General features: G+C 46.7%; 1 protein-coding gene across 4 annotated transcripts in view; it reads left to right on the top strand.

Moving 5' to 3' along the window:
- Positions 1-23,531, top strand: part of RPTOR (regulatory associated protein of MTOR complex 1) — a 105,329-nt gene that overhangs the window by 17,174 nt on the left and 64,624 nt on the right. For all 4 annotated transcript variants that reach the window (XM_064676216.1, XM_064676219.1, XM_064676218.1 and 1 more), the window contains exons 4-7: positions 9,777-9,935; positions 11,770-11,916; positions 14,795-14,970; positions 19,824-19,883. In XM_064676216.1, the coding sequence (XP_064532286.1) occupies positions 9,777-9,935; positions 11,770-11,916; positions 14,795-14,970; positions 19,824-19,883 (542 nt within the window). The remainder of the gene's footprint in view (positions 1-9,776; positions 9,936-11,769; positions 11,917-14,794; positions 14,971-19,823; positions 19,884-23,531) is intronic.

Genomic DNA, 23,531 nt, shown 5'->3' with positions numbered 1-23,531 from the left:
GATTTTACTGGTCCCCATGAATCCCAGTGTCACTCCTGCACCAGGTGCTTTTTGCAGCCCTGTTCCTTATTCTCTGATGGACTTTCCCAGCCCTGCCAGGAAGGCCAAAATGTGCAGTTCAAAACCCTTCCTGGGCAGAGGTGAGGTAAGGAGGATGTCACACACACTCCTCCAGTGCTCCAAGCTGTTCTGAGATCCTACAGAACTGCTGTAGTGGGATCTTGCAGCTGTATAGAGACCTTTATTTCAAGTTGAAGGTCAGTTCTTCTGTGGAACTTGGGACTTTTTACATCCTCTGATAAGTAACTTAATGGGGTGTGAGAGGTTTGTGCCTCTGTAAGATTTCCCAGAGCAAGTCTGTCATTTGGCATCACCACTCCCCTCCTGCCCCTCCAGGTCAGGAGCTCCAGGGCCCCTGCACACCCTGTGCAACAACCAGCAAGGCCAAAGAGCTCAAAACATCACAGCCCAAAGAATTTCCTCCCCTTACACCCACTTGCCTAAATAAAACAAAGTCAGTTACAGTATTGATCTTTTAATTCAGGTGCTACATTGTTGTTTCTCTTTTCCTTCTCTCAGTTTCCTTCTTTTGCACTAAGAGAGTCGTTTTGAGTGTTTTACTTCTCTAATGGAATTAGCTGATTTCATTATAGCTCCACCTGAAGGGGATCCCTGGGGTGAAGAACTGTGAGCTGTGAAGGGGGATGAAAATCCTGGATGGGGGAAGGACTGGGGAAATCTAGAAGACAAGATTAAATAAACTTTTAGAAAGCCTTTGGGAAGGGTGGATTGAAAGCAAGTGCTGGTGTTTGGGAATGCCTGCTCCTGGAGCATCCCTGCTCACTGAGGGTGGGGGACACTCCCACAGCAATGTGGCTTCTGGTCCTGTGCAGTTCTCCTTGTGATGCTGCACTGCTCACATCCATGGCAGTTGTTAAGAGACAGGCAATAACATGTCTGCACTCATTGATCTGGCAGATCTGGGCACGTTTGGGGTCTTTCCAGCCTTTTAGTGGATGTGGTTGTGCCCATTTTCCTCTTGGTTCAGAGAGGTGCCATCATCCAGGAGCAGGACTGCAGCAGGGCCCCTGATCCAAACAGACTTGGCTGCTGCTCCTCTGTGGGCACGGGCAGAATGTTGGTTAGTTAGTTAGTTAACTAGTTAGTTAGTTAGTTGAGCTATGGCTGTATATGATCCTTTCCCCAAGTGCTTGGTGCCAGGCTGGGACTCCCAGCACTGTGTCCCCTTGTGCTTCACTGTACACAGGTTTTTAATGCAGATTTTAAATGAAGGGCTTTCCTGTGTTTCTCTGATCCCATCTCACCCGTTTTGTGGTGCCTCTTGCCTCCACCAGTGAGTGATGCTCTCTGAGGACACACCTCCTCCAGTAAGGGTAGATTATCTCTTTTGTGACAAGCCTTCAAGGAAACAGTGATTTTCTGATCAAACAGGCTGCATCTCCCTCTCTTCTAGTCTGCTTCCCAACAGTTTTCTCTTAATTTCAAAGGAAGTACAGCCAAGATACTTGAAATGGATCATTGAAAGCCTCTACCTTTTAGTGCCAGTTGTCTGTTGTTGATGCTGTTGTTCCCCTCATTAGAGATCTCTGGGCTTTGATAAGGTTTCTGAGGTTTCATTCCTTCATTGCTTCTTTCTGCCTAATTAATTGGGAAGTTGCTGCTGCACATCAAAGGGGGAGCATTTCCTGAAGAGTAACTACTTAAGCATGAAAACTAATTGAACACATGACCTAATTATTGGTCTCTCAGTGAGTCATACTTTTCCTTTATTTCTGTAGGGTTTTTCTTTTAAAACAACAGCAAATACTAATTGCTCCTGCAGAAGAAATGCTGTAGAATTCCAAAGGGGAACATGGGAAAACTGGTACTTGGTCTCCTTACTCTGCAGATGTAGGAACATGTAAGGAAAAAAGAATAAGAAGGAAAGAAACAACAAAAAGACAGTGTGACCTTGTTTAACAAAACCAGGTTTTCCTTAGAGGACTATGTTTGTTGGTTTTTATTTCCCAACAGCCTCTTGAATTTGGCAGCTATTTCAGGCTCTGCAAAATTCTGCTGTATCAATCCTTTGCTGTCTTGTTAAAGATCAACTGTCTTCAGCATAAACCAGCACTTTTATTTTTTCAGAACAAAAAAAAAAAGTCTCTGGTAGGAGAGGAGTCAACAAGTCTAATTGCCAAGCCCAGTTATTCCCATTCTCCTTCTGTCTGCAAACCTGTCATGGTGCTGTTCAGAGTGTCACTGTCAGCCAGGGGCTGTTTCACAAAATACCCCTCTGGAAGCACTGGCCATTTGGCCAGAAATGCACAGATTTTAAGTATGGGAAGGGATTAAACCTGGATTTTTTTGTCTTGTGGATACAGAGAAAATGAGGACAAATGAAGCAGTAGTTGCAGATTTCCTTCTGGTGGTCTCTGAGTGAGCTGCATCCCAACCCTCCCTCATCCAGCCTGGCCTGGCTGGAGAGAGCACAAGAGCAGGGTCTGGCTTCAAACCATCCCCAAAGACACCTTACACTGAAGCTGCTCTTTGTGTGCTGACACATCTGATCTGGGCCACCTATTTCCTCCTCCTGCTTCCAGGCCCTGGCTCCAGGAGCCAGTCATGGCATCATCCTAAACCATGGCAGGGACTCCTGCAGTTGTCCTGGAGGCACTGCCCTCACCTGGGAGCAACTGTGTATGGAAAAGCTCCTACAGCAGTGGGAACTGGAGGATGTGGGAATCAGCTGTACAAGGGGGAAGCTCCCTACTGCAATCCCAGGGCTCAGTCTGGGTAGAACTCATGTTTTAATGCTTTTGATAGTGAGAAAAAGAAATCTGATAAATCTTTAACACACCACTGAAAGTGGAAACTGTGAAATTGCAGCAGTAATGTATTTAATACTGATTTCTCTGAGATTCTCCTGGAAAAATGAGTCACAAAAAGCAAAAAAATGGTTGCAGACATGAACTGCTGTGTGGAAGGGTGTTCAGAAGCTGTAAAGACAAGGAAGTGGCATTAAGCTGTTCTGTGAACTGAACTGTTCATGCATTGCAGATAGCAGGGCCTGGCATTCTGGGACCAAGTCAACAAACTTGCAAAATAACTTTATGGGGAAATCCTGTGGGTCTTGGCATCCTGCTGCAAGCCTGGAGCACTGTGGGTGGGATGCCCTGGAAGGGAGGAGATGGGGAAAGGGGAGGCAGGAGCTGAAGTCCAGAAAAGTACATTTGAATCACAGTGAAAAGGACATTTCACTTGTAAGAAAAGATGATTTCTTCCCATTTCATGAGCAAAGTGACACAGCAGTGGGACTGTGGGGCAGCTCTGGGCAGTGCCACTGAGCTGCCCCTGGCTGGGGATCAGGAGCTGCCAGGGCTCAAGGCTGCCAGGAACCAGGTTCTGTCACCTGCTGCCTCCTCCTCCCTTACACACCTGGGCTTTTGCAGAAGCAAAAGGTCCCCTTGGCCAAGGTGGAGCTTCCTGAGGCTGCCTCTGAGCTGCTTTTCCTTTGATTTATCACCCAGCATCTGAATTCCTGTTGTTCTGAGATCCTGTGTTGAAGGCAGCCCTTCAGTGACCGTGCTTACTCTTGCCTTGCTTTCCACACTCTCCTGACAGTAACATCCATTCACATATTTTATACTTCACCTGGGTTTTGGTTTGTGCTTTGTCATCCAAACGGGGCCAGAATTGGCAGACGAGCAAGATTTGTGTGTTTGAGGGTGTTTTGCTCTGACCATTGATGTCAGTTTGTCCTGAGATGGGAAGACAGAGCTGATGTTAAAAGGCTTCTTGAAGAGAAAAGCAGCTCTGCCTCGCAAAGCTGATTAATGTGTTTCTGTAATTACCACCCATCTCTGGGTGACCTATTTAGAAACACCTTGTCTTTGTGTTCTGTGGGGAGTGGTGAGTCCCTGGCAGGGGGAGACAGGGAGGAGCCTCCTGCACATCCCCTGGCAGCATCCTTGGTGCTCTTTATCTGTAAATGCCACCCTGGCCAAGGGATTCAGTGCTTGCAGACTTGGACATGCAAAGGTTGCTGTATTACACAGCTGGAGCTTCTTTCTGACAGACACCAGTTTTGTGCAAAACTCAGAGCATTAACAGAGAAAACTATTGACATTTTTATTTGTATTCCTGCTCATCTCTAAGGCAGAATGAGAAAAGTGTGAAATGCTTTGGGTTTAACCCCTTTCCTATAGAGCTTAACAAAGCATAAACCTCAGAACAATTGGTTTTCCTTCTGCTGACTCATTAAGTTGTTTTTAATCAGAATATTGCTTTATTAAACAATTACTTTGCAATCAGAGGAAAACTTGAAATTACTGAATAATTATTTAGTGTTGAGAAGATGAACTTCTTGCCCTGCGTGATTCCAACCTTGCAGCTGCTTCCTGTGAGTAGGATGCACTTGGGCCAGAATACAAACAGCCAGTTTGAGGATGCACCAGTTTGTGGTCCTGCAGCCTAAACTGGGCTCCCAGTAGCTTTTAAGTTTGTATTTTAGAAACAAGATGTGGAGCCTAAAACTGTAGAGGTCTTAAAACTGAGGTTCTAGAGAAGGAATGGGACTAAAATGACACTGATACTCGGGAGTTAGGTTGTTTGACTGAGCAGGTTTTAAGGATGTGTCCTGGGGTGTACTTGAAATCCTGTTAGGGCATTTTGTGATGTGACCCATGGAGCTGGCTGCGGGCTGAGGGTGCAGATCTGGGGGATGAGAAGCAGACTTGAGTTCTTTTACAATTCCCTTTGTTTAAAAATGAACTGTTATTTCCACAGCCCTCTCAGAATGTTTATTTGAGCAGAGAGGGAGGGATTTGTACCAAGCAGGTCAGGCTGGTGGGCGGAATTTCTGTAAGTCTTGGCACAGAGCTGCAGTGTGAAGCAGCTTGTAACTGCTGAGACACACACCTGTCTCCTGGATGTGTTATAGCAGACACTCAAGGTTAGTAGTCCTGATTTTTGTCTTCCCTGTCAACATCACTTCTCATGAACAAACTGCTCCAAGGTGGTTTTTTTGGAAGTATTACTGAATCCTGAGTCTGTACAATGAGGATTAGGTACTTCAGAATTCATTTCACATTGGACTTAAAAGCAAGGTCAGAGACTCTGCAGAGGGAAGGTAAAGTCACCACAGTGCTGACTCCAGGCAGGAGAGGAAATGTGGCACACTCAGAGCTCAGCTCCAGCAGTGCATCCCATCCTGGGCATCAGCACATTCCCCGGGGAGCCTCGGGCTGCTCCGCAGGGAATCAGCACGGGAGAGGAGATGGGTTTGAGATGCAGCCAAAGGCCTCAGAGGGCTGGCCTGAGACTGGCCAGAGCCTTCCTTTGGCTTGGTTCAGCATTTAAACTTCAGCAGCTCTAAGTTATGGTGTGTCTTCACTGTAATTAGTACTTTTCAAGTCAGCAGTGACTAATAATTTTATCAGCAATGTTTTCTCATGTCCCGTGTTAACCAGGTTAAGCTGCAACTTATAACGTCAATTTGGGATTTCCAGCACACTCCCTTGTACTTAAATATGCAGGTTTTATTATCTTGGACTAATCCTCATGAATTTACATCAGGGTAATTTCATGTGCCCACAACCAAAATTAAAACACCTGAAAGGTGGTTTTTTTTTTAAAAAAAAAAAATTAAAAAGCCTGGAGTCTATGGCTGTGGTCCAGAATAATTTACATTTGCATGATGTGTCTAACCCAAGAGTTATTGTGGCCATATCAGCTTGGGCTTAAGGCAATTGGGTTTATGATTGATGGAAAGTAGGGATAAATTGCAGTCACTTCTTACAGTGCTGAGTTATCTGAAGTTACCACACAACAGGCTCCTGCTGCTGTTTGTGTCTCTGGGATACAGTTAAGGGTTATTTTAAACCAAGGCTTGTACTGGGGTAGAGCAGAACATGTTCCTACATGAATTCCAAAGACTGAGTGTGTTTTTGACTGGTTTCCTGAGGAAGCCAGGCTGTTAAACCATGTGCTGTGGGACTGCATCGTGCACCCCCAGCTCATCCCAGCAACCTGGGACGGGCCATTTGTAAAAGAGTTGAGAATTCAGAATTTAAATTCATCCTAAATATTCAGTGAAAACAGCCAAACCTTCAGGAGGAGGCTGCAAGGTGATAGAAAACCCCAAAATGAGCAGAAAATTTGGCTTGATTCTGCTGCTCCTGAAAGAGTTCTTGTCTGTGATTGTTCGTTTATTGTGCAGTTGTGCAAAGATAAGTGTTCGTGTACAGCTCTGAATTCATCTGTTCTTTGATGTGTCTCCAAAGCCAGTGCAAATGCAGGATCCTAAATCTTCCTTTGATGCAAGAAAAAAGCTGTGGTTTAGTCAGTATTAAAATTAAATCACGGTGAATCGCAGGCCTGAGATATTAATCACCGTTCTGAATGAACCAAAGAACAAAGTATTTTTGTTTATGAGTGAAGTTTGTAGTTTTTCACTAGAAGAGCTTCCCCCTCAGAAGGCCTGGCAGCAGGCCTGGCAGCAGGCCAGCCTGGCATCCTGCAGGGAGACAGAGCACCGGGAGGAGGGAGCCAATGGAAAAGGAATTCGTGAGTGTAAAACAATGGTAGTGAAAATCCTCTTCCAAACCACTGCTGGGCCTGTCCCCTGGCAGGGTCTGCCTGCAGGGGTCTGGGACCACCCTCTGCCACCACCAGGCAGTCATATTCCTGCTGCCCCTTCCCATAGTGTTTAGTAGTGTTGATGAGTCAGGCTACAAAACTGATCCTCTTGGAACTTCCCAGCGACTTCTCTCTGTGGACAAAATTAAGGATTCTCCCCCCACCTGCCTGTTTCATAAGCAAGTCTTTATATATGGACTTTTCCTCCCAATCTTGTGTTGAGATCTTGCTAAATATCCTCTGGGAATCCAAATGGGTTTATATAAAAGAGATACTTCCTCTCATCTCCAGACTCTTTGATTTCTTAAAAAAACTCTACAAGATAAGAGTTTGATTTAAAAAGTCTGACTCCTCATTAAAGTTGCTGAATGGGCTCTTCCCTGAGGTGTTTGTTCATTGTTCTGTTTGTTTATTGTTATTCCAACCAAGTGCCCAGCACAGAGCTCAGCCTGCTCTGGATTTCCTCTGGATTCCTTTAAGGACTGAGGTCCTGCTTCCTGCTTTCCCTTTTCCTGCTACCCAGACAGTTTCAAATGCTGTTACCTTCTCCAGGTGATGCTCAGTAATTCAATACTTGAGTTAGTTTAGTTTATACTTCTTGTTCTGTGGCTCCTGGAGATGTGATGGGAATGTGGGAACTGGGGGGTCTTGTTGCGTGTGGCTGATGGTGCCTGGTGATGTCCAGGCCAGCTCTGTGGCTTCTCAGCTTACTGAAATTCATCCTGGTGTTGGTTTTCCTGCACGTCATTACAAGGTGATTTCATGCTTGAAAAATAACTGATTGTGTGAGGGTGTGTCCGTAGGCAATGGGCTTTGGGGCAGAGCCACCTCACTTCAGATTTAAGTATTAAATATGGCCAGTGTTAATGCCCACAGCAAAAGCACAGAGCCAGTCATTTGGTGTGATTCTCCACACTGTTTTCTTTTCCTGGCTTGGTTGCCACTTCAATAGAAGTGCTTTCTATTGAAACTCCTCCTATTTCCTGCAAATTTGTCAATACAGTGTTTTATCAATCCAGAAGTTTCAACACCAGAAGTTGAAATGTCTTAAAATTTTTTTTTAACATCGTAATGTAACAACTTCACAGGGAAAAGGCTGGATAAACCAATGAGTGTTTCGTAAAAGTGTGGCAATAAACAAGCAAAACTTTTAATTTTGCCTGTGTGAGCAGAATAATGAGGATCATCTGGATCAGGCCGGCACAACGTTATTGCCTTTGACAGGAGCTCTTCAGCGAGACACTGAGGTGACCAGGAAATCACATTCCCAGCTGCCATCACCGTCAGCACTTTCCTGCTTGTCTGTCAGGGTGCTCTGGCCGTGGCTCTGCCAGCTCTGCCAGCTCTGTCATCTCTGCCAGCTCTGTCATCTCTGCCAGCTCTGCCCGGCTGCTCCATCGCTGGGAGAGCAGACACAGCCGGGCAGCAGCTGCAGGAGGCGAGGGCTGCAGCCTCTGGGCTGCTGATGGCATCAGGAAGCACAGACTCCTTGCCAAACTCCTGGAAATATCTGTCATCAGCACGTGATGGAGGGCAGGGAGGGTGTTCAGGTGCAGCAACAGCCAGGAACTGGTCAACAGCTCATAAAAACAGGGGGAAACAGCACCCAAGGCCTGGCTGTGTGTCTGGGATTTCAACAGAAGTCACTGAGATTAAGCCCCACAGACCTTTTGGGGTTTTGGTTGGGCTCTCTGTTACCTCTTGCACTAAGTACTGCTGGGAAGCCCCTGCTGGGAAGTGGAGGGGAGGGAATGCAGTGCCTTCCAGGGAAGGCAAAGGAATAAGGAAGGAAGGAAAGAGAGGAAGATGACAAAAGCAAAGGGTTCATGTACAGGGTAGTGATGCTGAAATGCAAAATGTTTGCACGAGAACTAAAACTGAGTTTAAAAATGATTCTTTGTGCTGGGAAAGGAAAGAGAAATTGTGGAATGGGTGAATTCTCCTACACCACAGGTGAGCTGCTGTCACATGTGAAACTCAAGTGCCTGGTTCTTGTCATATGTGCGTGAAAGATGTGTCATAAGCTCACACCTGAGAGTCCTGAGCTGATGGTGGCACTAAGACCGTGCTGTTTTCAGGCTCCCTCCTCTCCTTTCCATTCTTCTCATCCTCATGTTTCTCTGGGCCCAGACGATCTGTTTGCAGTTTGGATATTTAGATCTGCAGACTTTAGTTTCAGAGTATGAATGCCCCTCCATTAATTGTGAGCTGTGTTTAATATTGGTGCGCGAGGGACACGAGGAGGGCTCGAATGAGTGGGTTCTCCTGTGGAAAAAAAGCTGAAAAATCCCCCAGCACTCTGGTTCTGGTGGCTGGTAAAGCTGCCAACAGGCAGGCTAGGATTTAAGGGGCACATTTTTGCAAATCAGCGTCTTCATCACAACACTGAGTGGAGAGAGGAGGTGGAGGATCCGTGGGAAGATTAATGTGGCCTCTTCGCTCTCCTGAGTGCCAAGGTTCCTGAGAAGGATGAGGGTGTCACATCACTGCTTCTTGCTTTATATTTTTCCTCCTTTTGCTTGCTTTTCTCCATTGTTGCAATCATTAAGTGCTGCCATTCCTTGTGTCCCTCTTCCCTGTTGGCTGGGGATGCTCACTGTTAATTGAGCAGCACCGTTATCTGCTTTTCAAGCTTCATAGATAAACAAACCATTTCTACATTAAAGTGCTTGATCCTCTTTTACCTTGATATTTTAAGACTTTCTTATCTTTCCCTGTCATAGAGGAAAACCTAAAAAGCCCAAACTTCTGAGGCCTTAGTTTGGTTTATAAACAGGCTTCTAATGGCAGGGTTTGTACAGGACTCAGGTCCTGTCACTGGTTGCCAGTCATCATGAGGGGTTAGTTTTGAGTCTGGCCAATGTTGCAACAGATTTCTCCTTCCCAAGGCTTTTTGAATATTAATAATTGCTGAGTGAAATGGATCAGAGTTGGGAGCTGTGATAAACTCCCTCAAACAAACCCGTGTTGTTGGTGTGCACAGGCCCACACACCATCGCAGACATACTTTGTTTATTCAGCTCTACTGAAATGTTTTCTTCTCCCGGAGTAAACAGTTTCTGTGCACATTCCTATGGCCCCCAGTATGTGAAGTGGTTGTTTCCCACAGCTGAGGGGTTCTCTGTTCTGTGCCCCAGGCCAGGTACAAGCAGAGCCTGGACCCGACGGTGGACGAGGTGAAGAAGCTGTGCACGTCCCTGCGGCGCAACGCCAAGGAGGAGCGGGTGCTGTTCCACTACAACGGGCACGGCGTGCCCCGGCCCACCGTCAACGGGGAGATCTGGGTCTTCAACAAGGTGGGGCCCAGCTGCTGCCTCTGCCTCCTGCTCCGAGTTCTTGGGGGGTTCTGTTGAGAGCAGCTGCCTTCTGGGCTCACCAGCCAGTGGTGGTGAAATCTGTTCCCAGCCCGTTCCCAGTTGGGCTGTTTGTTGTGTCGTTCCCGTGAAGAGGCACAGAGGGATGGTGGGAGCAGTGGGAGCAGAGCAGGAACTTCTCCCTACAAACCAAAGTCAGGGAACAAACCATCCGGCCGAGTTCTGCCCAGCCCAGCGTCTGCCCAGGCAGCATCAAAGCATCACCCTGAACAACCACGCTGCAAAACTCTTAGTTAACACTCCTTTTTTCTTCAAATTAGCTCATTTACATATCATTAGCAAATGTTGATGTTTTATGTGACCCCCACAGTAAAGTTGGAATATAAAATTCTCCTGGTTGGAAATACCACAATATTAATCAGAGCTATAATCCAGTCTTGGCTAGAGCCAGATGCATTAGAAATATGAATTTAAAACAATTCATGCCCATAAAATGTCGTTGATTGGATGTGTCAGAGCAGGTATTTTATGTGTAACTTCCTGTGGTTGGAATGTGCTTCACGGGAGGAATGACCTTAAGAAAGGTCTGTGCTGTAGAGGAGCTGTTCATGCATCATTTCCATCCTGCAGTGATCTGCAGAGCTCCCAACTCCCAAAAACTGTGGCTTTTATAAACAATTTCTCCTGTTAATTTTAATAAAACAACTGAAACTGTTATATATGGGCAAAACTGGGTTTGGAAGTGCCTTACCCTTCCCCACCTTACGTAACATATGGTTTATGATCCCTTTTGTCTTTATCGACACTGATACGTGTCCTTGAAAATTTGATTTTTGTAAAAGTTTACTGGTTTTATTACAGCTATTTTAAGTCTTTTGAATTTAAATGGGAGTTATGATCCCATCCATCATTCTGCTGATGTTAATAGGAACACCACAGCTTTTCCTGAGGGTTTTGGGCCAAGCTCAGGGCTGTAGGAACGCCAGGTTGTCCTGTCCCTGCAGCTGGGAAGGATCTTGCTGGCAGCCACTGGGTGTTTGGTGGTGACTCTTTGCAGGCAGAAATCCGCTCTGGTTTATATTTTCAGCTCAATTAGTTCAGGGTTGGCCCTTCACAGCTGGTTTTAAATGTCTGATTTTTATGCTCTTGCCCCCGGTTATTTGGGGGTGTTAAAATGGGAGACACAGAACAAAATCCTTCCTATTTACAGAAGGGGGACTGTGGGTACTTCGCTCTGTCGAAGGGAGCTTTGTTGGTTTTAATTTTATTGGATAATTCAGAAAGTTGCACAGAAGTTAAAGCTGTAATAAAATTATGAAGCATCTCGTTAAGCTCAGGCAGGGTAGGGCTGATGGGCTGCAGGGGCTTAATTATCCTTCTTGATTTATTGATGGGCTTTTCAGTTTAGGATGTTTGATGTTAAATTAAAGACAGCTGGTTTGCATCCTTTATCAGTGTTGCAGAAATTTGGGATAAAATTGGACTATTAAATGCTGTTTGGAGTTGTTAGCACAAATCAGAGCTCTAAATACCTAATACTGAAAATGCCTGGTGGAGTTTTGGGCTTTTAGTTTGGAGTTGAATGTTTCAAACAATGCCACAATAAAATCTGCTCGTTGTTAGTGTTGACTCGGGTTCCCAGTCCTACTTTTTGGTAGCTATTGCCTGATACTTGAATTGATTAATATGGTCAATGTAGGTTTTATTTGGGGATTTCAGAATTGGAAATTTATGGGTGTGTTTTATTATCTCACCAGTTCAAGTTCTGTTGTTTCTCTGCCTCATGGTGACTGGAGTGGGTGTTTTTCTCCCACAGAACTACACTCAGTACATCCCACTCTCCATATACGACCTGCAGACCTGGATGGGGAGTCCCTCCATCTTCGTCTACGACTGCTCCAACGCCGGCCTTATTGTCAAGTCCTTCAAGCAATTTGCACTACAGAGGGAGCAGGAGCTGGAGGTGAGAGCACAGGCTGCACAGCTTTGGTGGTGTTCAGTGAACACAAATGAACTTCAAGCTTGCTTTGCTGTATACACTGAAAAATGTGTTTAAAACCATGTTGGAAGGCAAATTAATTTGCAAATGGCTTTGCCACTCCAATCTTTCTGGTTCAGTTTGCTATCCCATTAAACTTGGAATGGTTTTTAATACAAGCACTAATTAAATGTTAACGTTAATAGAATCAATTTGGACCCTAATGGTCTTTTGTGCTGCAGTGAATGCTGAGGTGAACGAGACATTTATTTTGGTTACAAAAGCCTGGTTTCTGGGGCTGTATTTGGGTGCAGTTATGGTTTTGTGCTGTTAAAGTGAATGAGAAAATGTGAAACAACAAAAACCTCATCCGGAGGGATTGTCCTGTGGTGGTTCCAGTTCCACAGAGTGCTGAAGCTGAATGTGTTCCCACTGAAAAGCTGTCTTTGGTTACAAATGGAATTAGTAATAAATTCATTGAAGTAAATCTGAAATGCAAAGTGGAAGGGAAGGAGTTGAATTTTTTGTGCAGACTCCCACCTGCCAGACCCCCCTGCTGCCTTCAGCTTCCTGGGAGAGGACATTTGTAAAGGGTCACTTCTTAAACTCTCACAGCTCTGAGGTACTATATGAAAAAAACCCCAAAACTTCAAGGAAGGAATGTTAATTAATCAAGCAGCTGACTGTCACAAATACAGCCTCCAAGCAGATGGTAACAGTATCCCTGGCTATAACTCCTTTCCTTCCAAATTCCAGTTTTTGGAGGGGCTTTTGTGGTGACTGTTCTTGGCACTTCAGTATTTCTGCTCTTGCAGCACAGGTTAAAACTACCAATTAATATGATTATGAAAATACTTTCAGGCTTGTGTGGCAGCTTTTCGTTCTGTCTTTAGATTTCATTAACTGTGATGAGTGACTGAGGTACCTGCTCGTGATTAATAGAAAGCAGAGACGTGGCACCAGAGAGAGCAGAGAGCTCAGGGCGTCCTGCAGAGCGTGGATGGGAATTCATTTGGAAAATTATAAATTATCAAATTGTTCAAATTCATGAAAAGTGAAGTGAAGCTGGAACTGGTGCTCCAGAGGGGCTGCCAGAGTGATCAGGATAATTGTTCCTCATCTTCCTGCAAGGAGATCAAAGCAGTTTGCTGTTCTCTTAATCTGCCAGAGGGATTCTGATCTTTTGATTCCTTATCTTGCCCTAATAAAAAGTTGTGTTTATGAGAGAGCCAAGCAGTGTAGAAAGTCTGAGGCCAGTGGATGCTCTAAGGATGCAAAAATAACTGTTCATCGTGGGCTTTACTCAACCCTCTTTTTTTCCTCTCCTTTTTTTTGACCTGTACAGGAAAGCTGTGTCCTGTCACTGTCCTGAGCAGCCTGACAAGTCTGTAGTTGCTGGCTGCTCCCATTGTTCATTTATGGTTGTTGATAGGTTGTTAATTAATCTCCAAATACTTCCAGTGTGTGGGTCCAGTTTCTGTGGTTCATCATACTGGGGAGAAGCTGGAGTTGAGCAGGTCCTGGAGCCTGAGCTGCTCCCCTTCAGACCTGAGGGGCACCACCAGACTGTGACTAACACCCTGAGTGTTTCAGAGTGCTCAGAGAGCTGAAAATCTCTCCAAATGTGCTTCCCCCTAAGAGCCCTTCCTAGGGATGCCCCAAGGGCAGGGCTTTCTTCAAGGAGTGAACAGCCACAGCTAAGCAGTTTGACTGCTTTGTTTTTATACATCTGTGAAGAGCTAATGCTTTCCCACGCTGTCTCTCAAACCTTTCTCCTCAAATGAAAGAGCTTTGCAGGATTTTAATTACCTTTTATTTAGTTGTTGGCATACAGGGGGTTGGGACAAAACGATCTGTAAGGTCCTTACCAACCCAAACCATTCCATGATTCCATGATAGAGCTTCAGTTTTATTGAGAGTGATGGCTTGAGGGTGCCTTCATTCCCCCAGGTAGGTGTACTCTGCTGGAAGCAGCTCAGCTCAGCTGGGAGCAGAGACAGGTCCCAGCTAATTTAGACAACTGGAAAAAGCCGAAGTGTGTCAGTGCTGCCCCTGGGATTAGAATGGAAAAAATTATGTTTAAAGAATCAAAACACTTGAAAGGGTGCAGAAACTTCTCCCTGGCTTGTCAGGTTGCTTTGCCAGGTGGGAGGTGTGTGGCTGTGCCAGGCCCTGGGACTGTCACACAATGTTCTGTTCCCTTTTGACCCTCTGAGGCACCAAATGGATTCCCTCCTCACACAGACAGAGTGTTTCATGTGTAAGGATGGTAAAGAATGAGTTTATCAGTCGACTGTATCCCCATACTGAGCTGGCTGGAGGGCTGGTCTTTGGAAAAATGTGCTTCTGTCAGCTTTGGTAACATAGCTCATGGGTCACTGTGGTGGTGCTTTGCTTTCTGACTCCTACAGCAATGGGCAGTGAGGTGTTACACTGCATCCCCTCTTCCTTTAGGAACTTCTGAGTGCCAGAGAGCAAAATTTTGGGTGGTTGAAGTGTTTACTTTGTTTACCTGGTTCAGAAAGGCACTGGAAAGATTATTTATGTTTTCATTCTGTGAATTATTAGCCTCAAAAATCATATTCTTAGCCAAAATTTTAAATAGGAGCATCACTGTGGTTTTGGAAAATGGCAGTATTGGTATATAGAGTATTTCTTCTTTATAGACTGATGTTTGGACAGATTAAATACTTAACAGTTGAATTTTGTTAATTATATGAGTGAAAGCTGTGGCTGGTGCTACGTTATTCCTTAACTTCTCTGAACCCAGAGCTCCATGGGGCACTGGCAGCTCCTCCCAGGTTCTGGTGCTGTAGAAATGACCCTCCCTGCCTCCCCCGGGGGGTTTCCTTGCTCCCTGCAGGTGGCTGCCATCAACCCCAACCACCCCCTGGCGCAGATGCCGCTGCCCCCCTCCATGAAGAACTGCATCCAGCTGGCAGCCTGCGAGGCCAACGAGCTGCTGCCCATGATCCCCGACCTGCCAGCCGACCTGTTCACCTCCTGCCTCACCACCCCCATCAAGATCGCCCTTCGCTGGTGAGTGAGGGCTCACAGGGGGTGTGGGGCTCGCAGCAGGACGGGGGGATTTGTGAATCCAGACACTTCATCTGACCTGAGCTTCCCTTGCAGGGTTGAGTCGCAGGGTTTGAGCTGTGCATTTGGGACAGCAGCTTATTAATCACGACTAGAAAGGTGAAAATATTGTTGTCTGCTACTTACTGCATTTTAGTTTTCAACTCAGTATCTGGGTTTGCTCAGATTAAGGGATTTACTGTTCTGGGAATTAAATATCTGCTTCCTCAGAGAGCAGCAATAGTACATAGTGCAGTACAACTTGTTGTAAACTGTCCTTTGCACAAATCATCTTCCACATATTGCAGTTGCTGTAAATAATGCAGCAGCATTAAATAGTGCTGGAGTGGAAGGAGGGGAACGATAAACCCAGGAAAGACGTTCTGGAATGACAAACCAAATTAATTAGGCAGAAAGTTAGAAAAGGCTGCTACAGGGAGCAGGAGCTTTCCAAGAGCAGTATTTTACCCACCAACAGGGGCCACAAAGGCCTGTGGTGCCAGGGGGGCAGTCCAGTGCCCCCAGGCTGTGCAGAGCTCTGGTGGTCTGTTCCCTTGGGCACATCTCACCTGATCCTCAAGGCTGTGTCAGGTCCAGAATGGAAAAACTTCAGGGCATTTGCTGGACGGGGTTAGAACAGGCAGAAGCCTTTGGACACTGCACATGCTGGTGAGGAGTTATTTGCTGCCTTTTGGAGATGTTTGTAATAAATTACAATTCTTTGTACTCTTTCTGTTTCATATTAGCAGCAAACTGAATGAGTTCATTTGGCCAGGTTCTGGTTTGGGTACGTGGTGCCTTTGGCTCTCTTTGCTCCTGTGAGGAGCAGCACAAAACCTTGTTGGGTTTTTTATCCTGTTTTTGATGTCATGAGCTCCCAAGGTGTTTTCTCATGGAAGCTTTTAAACACTGACAAAATTCCCTATGGGAACTTTGAGAAATACTGTTTTGTAAGCACGAAAATATGGCTTCAGGGAACTACTTTTATTCATTAAATTTCGTGAGGATCCCTCACATGGGCTTTGGTGCCTGTTGGAGATGAACTAGTTCATGGCAAATTGGAGCTTCAGAAGTGAAGTGGAAGGGATTGGTTTCAGGGTTCTCCTTCCCTTCAGTTACCAAACTTGACAGTTTCTGCCAGATTTAAAGTGAAAATGCTGGGGCTCTGTAAGACAGGTTTTTTCGGTGGGTTTTGTTTGTTAGATGTACTAAGAAGGGGTTTTTTTTCAGATATTATGATCTGTTCAGGAATTTTCTGTTCCTTCATCTCCATGGGAACGTGCTGAGGGGGTGAGCAGGGCAGGTTCTCAGCACAGCTACACCTGGTGTGGGCACGACAGATTCTCTGGGCTGCGTCTGTGTTTGACAGGGAGCACGTTTGGAGAACTGTGGCTCGGGGGAAGGATTTAAAACCATCACCCTCAGCTGCTCAGGGGCTGATGCTGGAAGGTGCCATGTTAACTCCTGGGTGGGGAAGCATTTCCTGCCACCTAATCCAGTGACTGTGTCACTCACTGCATGCACAGAAATCCCTCCTCTGTTCTCCGATGAAGATTGTGCTCCCAGTTGATTGTCATTATTGCAGGTGTGGGTTTATCCTGTAAGTAATAAGTACTGCTTGTGGAACATTGTTTTTCACCAATGTTAAACACAATGTATGCAAAGCCAGATCCTCTGCTGCATTCCAAGAGTTTGATCCAAACTGTATGTTGATGCCCTAAAGCAGTTAACCAAAAATAAACACAAAAACCTTTGCCCTTAGAACTTCCCTTTTCCTTCAGTCCAGCCCTTTTCCTGAAAGGAATTGCTTTGAAATACAACTTTTTTGCAATTCTGGACTGATACTCTAATGACGTTTCATATATGGAATTTATGGGCAAGTGAAAGTTTGGCGAATAAATGTTTATCCATCCCATTTTTGCTCTGTGGTAACTGATGGACAAGATCCCTCATCAGCCAGAGTTGCAGCTGCAGCCACTTCAGTCTCATTTCAGGGGAAGAAAAATTGATGCTGGGGAGAGAAACCCAGGTCAGCTGTGCCCTTCTGGGTGTGGTGTGTGACACTCCTGATGCCAGTCTGCCATTCCAGGAACCTGGAGTGTGGATCTTGGCTACCTGGCTGCTGATTGTCCTGGTGTGTAGTGACTGCTGTGAGCTGACGTATTCCAAATATATCTTGTGACTATATAAAGCTCTGTGTGAGGCGAGCCTGGAGCTGAGCTGCATGGATTGTTAATCCTGACGGATGGCACTGTCGGGAAGCAAACGCGGATATTGAGGAAACGGGCAGGAATCAGAGTGTTTGGTGCCCTGTTTTACGCAGATCTGAGTGTTTCACGTTGTCTAAAGCAAAAGCAGCTCCACTGGAAGTCGTGCTCAATGGTGAGTCATGTGCTTGTGTTTCCATCAGTCCTGGAAGGTGTTAATAAGCTGCAGTTATAGATCCGGAATTCCACGTGTTGGAGCGAAGGCTGCGCTGGTCTGGGTTGGCTTCAAATGGGGCTTTGAAATGTGAAATCCTGCTCATAAACAGTGAGAGGGCTCCTGAAAAGTGCTGGAAACACCCCAAACAACAAGAAACCAAACTTTTGGGAGCTGCTCAGCCTGGGGAATTTGAGATGTGCAGTTTGTACTCCAGAACACCCATAACAGAAGGACAGGGGAGAGGATGGGAGCTGTGCAGCTGATGTTCTGTTGGGTCAGTTCAAACAAACATTTAAAGTGTTTTGGTTGTTTTTTCTAACATACTTATTTTGCATTTTGGCTTGAGATTTTGGGGGCTGACTCGACCAATCCTCTGTCCCACACTGATTTAGACAGATTACCCTGAGTTTCAAAGTCACAGGAGAACCAACTGCACCCTCGTTTCTGGGTTTCCTTCAGTGCTGCTGTTCCCTGCCTGTTCCTGTGCAGCCCCAGTGTGTTACCTGCTGCCTGTGACAGTGACACAGCCCCCAGGCGAGACACCACGTGTGCAGCCATGAAGGGGGTGCAGACACAGGCGGAGGAACATTTTGTTTACGAGTACATTTTCTTGGCAGTCAGTGCTTGCTGGAGAGGCGGCGCAGAGGCTGCTCCTGCTTCAGTGGGAGTTTCATGGACTGCTCTGTTTCCAAATATCCAGGGCAGTGGGGAGAGCTTTGGCTGCAACAGAGACATGGAATCATGGGATGGTTTGGGTTGGAAAGGACCTTAAAGCCCATCTCATTCCAGCTCCCTACCACGGACGGGGACACCTTCCACTAGACCAGGTTGGTCCCAGCCCTGTCCAGGCTGCCCCTGGACACTTCCAGGGACACACTTCTTTAGAGACAGCCAGTGTGTGACAGGGCAGAGCTGTGCTGCTCTCACAGTCCTTCCAGACACGTCATGATGTGGAGGCAGCGAGAGGAGTTAAAGTCTTCCAGCACCCCCCGTGTGCAGGGAGGCTCCAGGCTGATCCCAGTGACCCAGTTCTGCCTGTGGCTGTGTTTAGGAGGGAGTTTCCCCGCCTGGTTCTGTAATGCACTGTCGTAAGAATTTTATATTTCAGCAGATTGCAGAGGGATCCCACTGCAGGTTCACGGGTTCTTTAGGGCTCCTTTCTGTGCTGGATGACGCAGACGTCAGGAAAGCAGCCTGGGGACCACTGAGCTTTCCAGAGCCTATCCCCGTCCTTGCCTTGGCAGCAAGGGATGCCCTGCTGGCAGGGAATGCCACAGAAAAACCGGAGGGGCCTCAAGGTTTCGGAAATGGGCTCTGCACATCTTGTCCTTAATAAGTAATTGTTCTCTCCTTTGCCTGGGGAAGAGGCTTTTGGACGTGGGTGATGTGGCTCTGGTGAGGTGAGGCTCCTGCTGCAGCAGCTGGATGCAGGAGGTGGGATTGCTGGGCAGGAGAGCCCTCCTGGTCCGGGACTGCCCATGGAGCCCTCCTGGTCCCACAGAGCCTCCTGGTCCCTCACAGAACTGTGTGATGAGTGCAGTGCTGGGGTAAATGTCAACTGAGATTACACTGAGGGGAAGATTCTTCCTTGAACAACAGAGAGTGGATTTCTGAAAGACTGGGCTGATGGGCTGGGAATGTGGTGCTGTCACTGAGGAAGTCATTTCTCGAGTTGAAGTTGCTGGATTTCCGTCCCAGAGCTGTTGTTCCCACTCTGCCCTCTGCACTCCCAGGGAGGTCTGCAGGAGGGGAAGGGTGCTGGGAATCTGGGCCAGCAGCCATCTCTCCTTCCCACACACACTTGGGTTCGGCAGCTTTTGGGATTTTCCAGGCACAGCGAGTGGTACTGACAGGACTCGGCGTTTCCCGGGCCGGTGTTCCTGGAGCAGTGGGATTTGTAAAGCTGAGGAAATGGAGTCAGCAGTTTTTTTAATTAAATAACGGAGGTGTCTGAACCTGACACATCCCTCCCGTTCCCTCCCTTTCTCCCTTCCCTGCCTGCAGTGCCACATCTCTTCAGGGGAACCCAGCCAACGCTGATCATTATTCCAGCAGCATAATCCTCCCCAGCGCTCGTGTCGTTGTGCTGCTCCCGGGAGACCGTGCTGGATGCCTGGGAGCCCTTTTCCCCCGCTCTGTGTTGGAAAACTTGTCACCGTGACAGTTACAATACCCCAGTTTTGACACCTGACGATGGAAATCGCCGCATAATCACGAGTGTGACAAACACTGAGGGCCTTGTTTGGGTCTCATTATGCCGTGCCAAAGTTCCCTACCCAAACACCATTTTAAAAGCAGAAACAGTGCAATAAAGAAACCTCCTTCCACATTCTCTCCACAGAACCTTGTCATTAAACAGTCAATTAGTGTGTTTTATTTTACTCTCTCCCCAGGTTCTGCATGCAGAAGAGTGTCAGGCTGGTGCCAGGAGTCACGCTGGATTTAATAGAGAAGTAAGCCAAATTTTGTACATATTTTCTTTTTTCCCTGTTGCTCCTTAGTTCCTCATTATTTCTTGCATTTCTCTTGTTTGTCTGTGAGGAAATTTCTTTGGGAAGCTGTTCAGAGTCTGCACCTGCAGTAATTGTGGTGCTGAAACAGCAGTGGCCATGGAAATAGGGAGCTACTGGGGGGAGATCCGGCTGTTCCGGGCTCAGCTCGGCACATTCCATGCTCTGGAATGTGCTGCCAGCCTGGACCAGGCAGGAAATGGCCTCTGCAGGCACAGGTTGGGATTGCTCCTGGAGAGCCCAGTGTGTGGCTGGTGTAGGGGAGGGTTTGCCCAGGGGAGGGTTAAGTTCTACAGCCACGTCCCCAAACCCAACTGAGGGACAGCAAAACAACCAGAAATCATTTGTCGCTTGTCACTGTGCTGTCCCCCTGTTCTCTGTCTGACAGGGATGGTGGATCTCAGATTTAGCACCACTGAAACACGTTATAATCCTTTTTTCCAAGTGATATTGGAGCATAATTCCTGGTTGTCTGGCAGCTGAGGCAAAGTGATTATCCAGGACAACTGTTCTTCAAACTCTGCTTCAGTTTATGCAAGCAAGGGAGATTTTGAGATATTAATAATAATTGTTCTCTGTAGTCTTTGCTGGTTTTGAAGACTTTTTGGTTTGTTTTTAAAGACAGGGCAGCAGGGGTGTGCAGCCACTGGATGCAGGAGCCCTGTGCTCCCTGAGGATTGTTTTGAATGCCCTGTTCTTGGAGCACTGATACACACACAAACTGGGAGTGATTAATTAAAAATCATTATTCAATTCAGAGAAATCCTGACTGTAGAAACACTGTTGTTGGGGTTAATTAGAACTCTTGTGACACAGGGATGTCCAGGGTGCAGTTCTATGTTTGGCTGAGATCAAACTGCAGCACTAAAGGGTGTCCTGACAGGGGTTGGGAGAACAGGAATCTGGGTGACAAGTGCCTGTCAGTGCTGCCAGCCCTTCCACACAGCTGAGTTGGACCAGCCAGGCTCATCAGTACAGTCCAGGTGTTCATCACACTAATTTTATATGGGAAAATTGGATTTTCTCCTCTCAGCTGGGGAGCATAAGGGATGATTTGTGTAAAGCTGTATTTCAGAGACCCTCATCGGACCAAAATATCAAAAATTTCAGTTTACAGCTAAAAGAGCAGAGGCAGACCCTGTCTCTCAGAGGGAGTGTCAGAGTGGTTTTCAGAGGCACACCAGTTGAGGAGAAGATCCACCCCTGGGTATATAATTTCCTTTGAAAGCTGTGGTGAAAATGTGCTGGGGTTTGGGTCTCTGTTGGTTGTAAGGAGATGGGAAGCAGGGAGGGAATCTGCCTGGGGTTAACCCTGCTGTGCCTGTGTGCCAGAGGTGTGCTGACAGGAGGGCTCAGCACCAGCCTGGACTGAGGTCAGCTTCAGCCACTGCATAAATGTGGTCAGAACAAGGACTCTGTTATGTTAATTGCAATTAGCATATTGCTACAAGAGTGTCTCTCATCAGAGGACATATGGTGAGGTCAATGAAGGTCTGAGCCAGGAGACTCAGAGTCACCCTCACAGAGCACTCAGATGTGCTGCTGAGGGTTAAATAATCTTTAAGTAAAGGTTTACTGGCACAAATAGGCTTCTCTTCAATATTCTTGGTCTGTGCTGGTTGGTGCCACAGCACACGTGTGTGTGTTCCAGGCTGTCTTCAGGGAAAACAAGCCAGGAGCAGGTTCCCGTGGATATCAAATATTTAAACCTCATCATCTTAATCTTCTCCATATATCAATTATAGAAAACACAGATTTTTATTGCATCTTGAGATAGCCCTGGAATAATTCCTGGATTGCCTGTGTGTATATTGTAATTTATAATTTAGTTGTCTTTAGAACTGGGGAAAGAGTTTATATTGCAATTAAGCTGCAGACTTTGAGGCTAAATTGAGCTGCACCTTCTCTGAAGGGCTCCAATTTCTAATTATCCAGGCTCAGCCCACATCCTGATGAAGGAACGTGTGGTGGATCCTGATGTGCCTTTGTATCACTGATCTTCTGAGATGGAGCCAAAATAATCCCTAGTTTAGAAAGAAAGATCTTTTCTGGAGCCAGGCAGCGAAGTGAAAAGGAAAAGAGAAGGAAAATTATGTTGGTGGAGGACTGGGAATTTGGGACCCTCTGGCTGCTGCTTCATGAGACTCTTGGTTGGCAGCGTTGCTGTTCATGTTCCTGCTGCCTTGGGTGGACTTTTCTCTTTGATCCCAAGACTTCAAACCATCTGTGCTGGGGGTGTGGCTGCTGAGTGACATGAACTGGGCTTTGTTCTACTCTTTAAAAATTTTGGAAAAACCCCTAAAGTATGGTTTATGAATCCATTGGTAATTGAAATACAAAGCAGGGTGCCAGGAATGGGGGATGTACAAGGGTGCTTTAATCTCTATTGCTGCATTGGCCTACCTCTCCTGAAATCCTGTTCTCAGGGGATCAGGAATGGTATATTGCTTTCCTGGGATTTTTTAGATGGGGGTCTATGGTGCAGAAGGAGGGAATTCTCTAAACAAAAATTCCCTGAGAAGGGGAAAAAAAAAAAAAGCCCTGAGAGCTGATCCTGCTTCTGGTGGGGCCACTTAGCAGGCAGTCTGTGGCTTGGCAGAACCCACCAGGATTCACAACCAGGTGGAGAAAGGCATTTGGTGGAAGGAACAGAGATGTTATTTTCAGCAGGACTGGACAGGGATGATCCTGTTGCTCTTGGGCAAGTGAGTGATGGTGGTGGCAGGCAGAGTGACAGCCGTGCTGTGACAGGGCCATGGCTGGGCTGGGGCACCACAGACACTGGGGAGGTGTCTTTGCAGATATTTTATCAACCATGTGCTGGTCCAAGCTCTGAAATACCGCTGCCTTTTTTTAAATATTCATTATTTTATTTCTAGTGGGAAGACAATAATTCCTAGGTTGCCTTCAGACCTAGGTTAGGTTCAGCCCCTTGATTTTCTTCTAGAAAATTCAGTGCAAGACGTCAGAGCTTGTTTCAGTGTGTGTCAGGAAGTGCCATTGGCCCTGGTGTAGCAGGGCTGCTGTGCCACCCTGCCCCTGGGGACATCCCTCAGTGGTGCCTGCGCTGAGGAGGAACTTTGCTTTTGAAGATGTTACTCTGCAAAGTTTCTCTTCTGCAGTCAAACAGGTTTGATTGCAGTGGAGTGTCTCGTTTCATCACCGTTGTTTTGGAGTCTGTGTAGTGCAGGCAGAGCCTGTTGTGAATGCAGAGTGAAGATCCTGCTCAAAGGCATGGTTTTCATGGCAACACTCCTTTCATATGCTCACAGAGCTGCCAGGATTGCACACGGGCGAGGCTTTGCAGCTCTCCAGCAAGGCAGGGGAGAACCTCAAACGCTTTGTCTTTCTCCAGTACTTTGCCAAGGTTTCAGCAGCCCAGGCACAGCACACCTGGATCATCCCTGTGATCCTGTGCTGGGAGGGGGTTGTCTCTTAGCACAGTAGCTGTGGTGATCCTGTCTAAGCAGCTCTTGCCAGTTCAGGAGATTTCACACAGAAGCACTGAGGCTGGAAAAGACCTTTGAGCTCATGGAGTCCAACCTGTGCCCAATCCCCACCTTGTCCCCCAGCTCAGAGCCCTGAGTGCCA

Source organism: Pseudopipra pipra, chromosome 19, assembly GCF_036250125.1.
Source record: "Pseudopipra pipra isolate bDixPip1 chromosome 19, bDixPip1.hap1, whole genome shotgun sequence".
NCBI lineage: Eukaryota > Metazoa > Chordata > Aves > Passeriformes > Pipridae > Pseudopipra > Pseudopipra pipra.
This window is presented reverse-complemented; position numbering and strand designations above follow the sequence as displayed.